This window comes from Saprolegnia parasitica (genome assembly GCF_000151545.1).
Source record: "Saprolegnia parasitica CBS 223.65 unplaced genomic scaffold supercont2.52, whole genome shotgun sequence".
Lineage (NCBI taxonomy): Eukaryota > Oomycota > Saprolegniomycetes > Saprolegniales > Saprolegniaceae > Saprolegnia > Saprolegnia parasitica.
Genome location: NW_012156446.1, coordinates 29587 through 33275, shown reverse-complemented (window position 1 = coordinate 33275; position 3689 = coordinate 29587). Strand labels below are relative to the sequence as shown.

At 61.8% G+C, this 3689-nt stretch overlaps 2 protein-coding genes across 2 annotated transcripts in view; both read left to right on the top strand.

The window, feature by feature from the left end:
• Window positions 1-413: 413 nt before the first annotated feature.
• Window positions 414-2541, top strand: SPRG_10103 (hypothetical protein; the record flags this gene model as incomplete). Its single annotated transcript, XM_012349251.1, has 6 exons — window positions 414-495; window positions 553-1622; window positions 1673-1795; window positions 1852-2007; window positions 2052-2148; window positions 2198-2541. The coding sequence occupies exons 1-6, from the start codon at window positions 483-485 to the stop codon at window positions 2539-2541; spliced, it is 1803 nt and encodes a 600-aa protein (XP_012204641.1). The 5' UTR covers window positions 414-482.
• A 217-nt stretch (window positions 2542-2758) lies between these two features.
• Window positions 2759-3689, top strand: part of SPRG_20895 (hypothetical protein) — a gene marked incomplete at both ends in the record, with an annotated part of 1128 nt that continues 197 nt past the window's right edge. The window contains one exon of the mRNA XM_012349340.1: window positions 2759-3682. Coding sequence (XP_012204730.1) covers window positions 2759-3682 — 924 coding nt within the window. The remainder of the gene's footprint in view (window positions 3683-3689) is intronic.

The following is a 3689-nucleotide window of genomic DNA, read 5'->3' as shown; positions in this document are numbered from 1 at the left end:
CGCCGCGCCCGAGCGTATATACGGGCGGGTGCTGCAGCATGAGGCAGACGTCCATTGGCGCCTCGGCGGCGCGGAAGCGCTCCTTGAGCAGCTGCTGCTGCCACGCCCAGGCTTGGCGGTACCCGACCACGCCGAGCCGGTGCACAAGACAGCGTGGTGCCATCGCTACAAATGCAAACCAGGTCCATGTCCTGAAACAAGGCTCTGCAACCAGGACCAGGTCCTGGTAAAACGATCATCACTCTGTGTGTGGTCTAATCGCACCGTACTTTGAGGTGGAGGTTTATGATATGATCATCGTATTTATGCTGTAAGTTGGGTGTATTCAGATCTCGGGGGATGTAGCAGGGAATAATAGTACATACCAATATCGAGATAAAAGGTGTCAACCGATTAAATTTACATTAGGACATGCCCGATGCCGATGCCCGATTGTGCAGTCCGAGATACGGGATCATTGACGCGAGGGCCGGCGCACGACAATGGACCCGACGAGTACGCTACCTCGTGGCATCGACCGGCGATGACGATGGCTCATGCGGCTTGGCGTAGAGAGCGCTCCGTTGCGCCGCCGGAAGAGCAACCGCAACAGCCTCTTCGACAGCTCGGACGAGGACGCCGAGCGCGGCCTCACGCGCAGCGACAAGGGCCGCGACAGCAAAGGTGGCAGCGACAGCCGCAAAGGTCTCTTCGATGACCACGACGACGAGAACGGCGACGACGGGCTGCCCCTCGAGCAGTTGCAGCAGTCCATCAAGGAGCGACAGCTTCGCAAGAAAGCGCATCTCGAGACGTTGCAGACGCAGGTGGTCGAAGCGACGACGCTCGCCAATGCCTTCAAGGCAGATGTCGCACAGCTCAGCTTGCAGCTTGGCAGTGCCAACGCGAAGATCGAGAAGCGGAATCGGCAGCTCCAAAACGCCAAAGACCTCGTCCAGTCGCTCCAGGCGCAGGTCGCGACACTGACGGCGCAGGTGCTCGAAGAAAAGTCCCTTCGCGGGCGCGACGAGCAGACGTGGCTCCTCGAGCGCGCGTCGCTCTTGCGTCAGATCGAAGAATGGAAAGCCAAGGCCCACTTTACGCCCCTCCCGGTGCCCATGTCGCCAACGACCAAGTCCGCGTCCGCATCCTCTCTACTCGGCAAACTCTGGTCCAAGGCAAAGCCGAAGGAAGAGGCCGTCGCACCCGCGCCTGTCACGACAGCACGGCCCCAAATGTTTACTGTGCACGTCCAGTCCGAGGACGACGACGACGAATCCAGTGACAGCCTCCTTGGCAGCAGTGACGACGATGACGACGACGATGACGCGAGCGACAGTGACAGTGACAGAGGACCATTGCCCATGCCCCCGCCCTTGCCGCGAGACGCTCGCCCATCGCCGCCCGTGGTCGAGATGCACTCGACCGACGACGCGGAAGACGACGCGGACGCTCTGGACAATGACGATGACGATGACGATCTGGCTCACCCGGCCTCAACCCGGCACAGCCACACGGAGCCCAAGCCATCGAGCGCACATGAGCCCAAGGTGCCTCCGACAGTGTCGCGCATGAACATGTACATGGAGCAGCGCGCCAAGAAAGAGGCGCAGAAGCGGGAGAAGGAAGCGCTCGAGGCCCAGGTACAGACAGGGTCCCGGACGGCGTCTCTCAACAACACACTGCGGACTAGGAAAAGAACCGGTGGCAAGAAGTGTACGAGCAAGAATGGGCCCAGCTCGCGCAGGAGGCCAAGGAAAGCAAGAAGAAACGCAAGCAAAAGAAGCCATCGGTCACTGGCGCCCAGTTCACGCGCGTACTTCTTGACCCCATAAATCGTCAGCATCCTGTATCGCCTCTGCCTGCGTTTAGATCTCCCGCCAGCGACCGTCGAGCATGAAGCATTTACAAAAACCTGCTGGCGTTGCCCCGACACCGACCGTGGTGCCGGCGAGCCCGCCAGCATCGAGCACCGGCATCGTGCCCCCGCCACCACCCGTACCGGTGCCCGTCGACCCGACACCGCCGGTACCTCAAACGTCGTTGAAAAGAGAAAGGTCATCGTGTCTTAGGTGGTCGTATCGCCTCCGTTGCCGCCCGAGCCGTCCGACGCCGACGTCGAGCTGTACCGCCGACAGCAGGCGCGCCTCCAAGAACTCCACGAAGCCGGTAGGCATGTGCGCGCGTCGTCTGGGGGATTCACTGGTTATGGGCGCAGAGCGATTGAAGCGAGAGCAAGCCGAGGAGACGGACCGTATCAAGCGCGACATTCACGCGACCATCAATGCGTGGGCGCGGGGCAAGTCTCTCATTGCGCTGCTCTCGACGCTGTACCAGCTCGATGTGCTCAACGGTCTTGGTCTGGACGCCGGTCCTCTCGGCGCGATCTCGCCGCCCGAGATCGACGGCGGCGACAGCGTCAAGAAGGCCTACCGCTTCGTCATTCGAGTCATTCACCCGGACAAGCTGCGCAACAACGGTAGCCTTGCGCAGCTCGTCGCTGCGAGAGACGTCTTTACGCTCATCAACCAAGCGTTCGACGCCTTCAAGGAGAAGCTTTAGATTGTTAGATCTGCACCATCGTTGGCTACGTCTAAAGTCCTTTCTGTGTGTGGGTGGGTACAAAGATTGATTCTCGTACACTCCTCGACCACTGGCTTGGAATTCACGTCGACCAGCGTGCATCGCTGCCGTCGTGCCACGTACCCGGTAGAAGCGTATCCGGATGACCATGGTATCCGGATGATGTTGGAGCCAGCCGTAACATTCTTCTTGGCCCATGTTCCGGACGCTGCAGCTGCTGCGCCGACCCGCGACGGCGAGCTTCGCCTCCAGCGCCATGTCGTACAAGATGTCGCTGTCGATGCAGGAGCAGTACGCCAACGTGGCCCACGCGCTGCACGAGCTCACGGCCGCGAGCTCCGACTATACGTGCCCACCGCGCGGCGTCTTCCTCGTGCCATCCGAAGCGCCGTGGCCGATCGAGGCCCGCGGGCGCGAGCTCTACTTTAGCCACTTTCGCGTGGCGTACCGGCGCAAGCACTTGGCTGCCGACATTGTTGCGGCCATGGACGACATTCGCTTCGTCTGGAACCCGTGGGCGCATCGGTGGACACTGACGCTAACGGCGCTCGAGACCTTCAAGGCGCTGCATGGCCACCTCCTCGTGCCGGGCCAGTACGTGATTCCGCATAGCGCACCGTTCCCGCGAGACGTATGGGGCATGCAGCTCGGGTACACGGTCGACAATCTTCGAAGGCGGGCCATCTCGGCCGACAGGCGCGACGATCTCGATGCGATTGGTTTTGTGTGGGACCATCCCGAGCACGCGTGGCGCCTCAAGGTCGACGCTGTCGTACACCATTACGCTCTCTACGGTCACACGGCCATTGACAAGGCCTATGTCGTGCCATACGACGCGGCTTGGCCGACGGCCATGCACGGCCTCAAGCTCGGACAGAACGTCAACTACATGCGCTCGCGCAAGCACGAAGTGAACGAAGACGACAAGGCTGCGCTCGCGCACACGGACTTTGACTGGGACCCGCGGTCGTCGGCGTGGCGCATCAAGCTCGCCGCCCTCACGACGTACATCCGCCTGCATGGCCACTCGCGCATCACCCACCGCTTTGTTGTGCCGGTGGGCGACGCGGCGTGGCCGCCCGAGACGTGGGGACTCGCGCTCGGTGCGGCCATGCCGTACGTGCGCC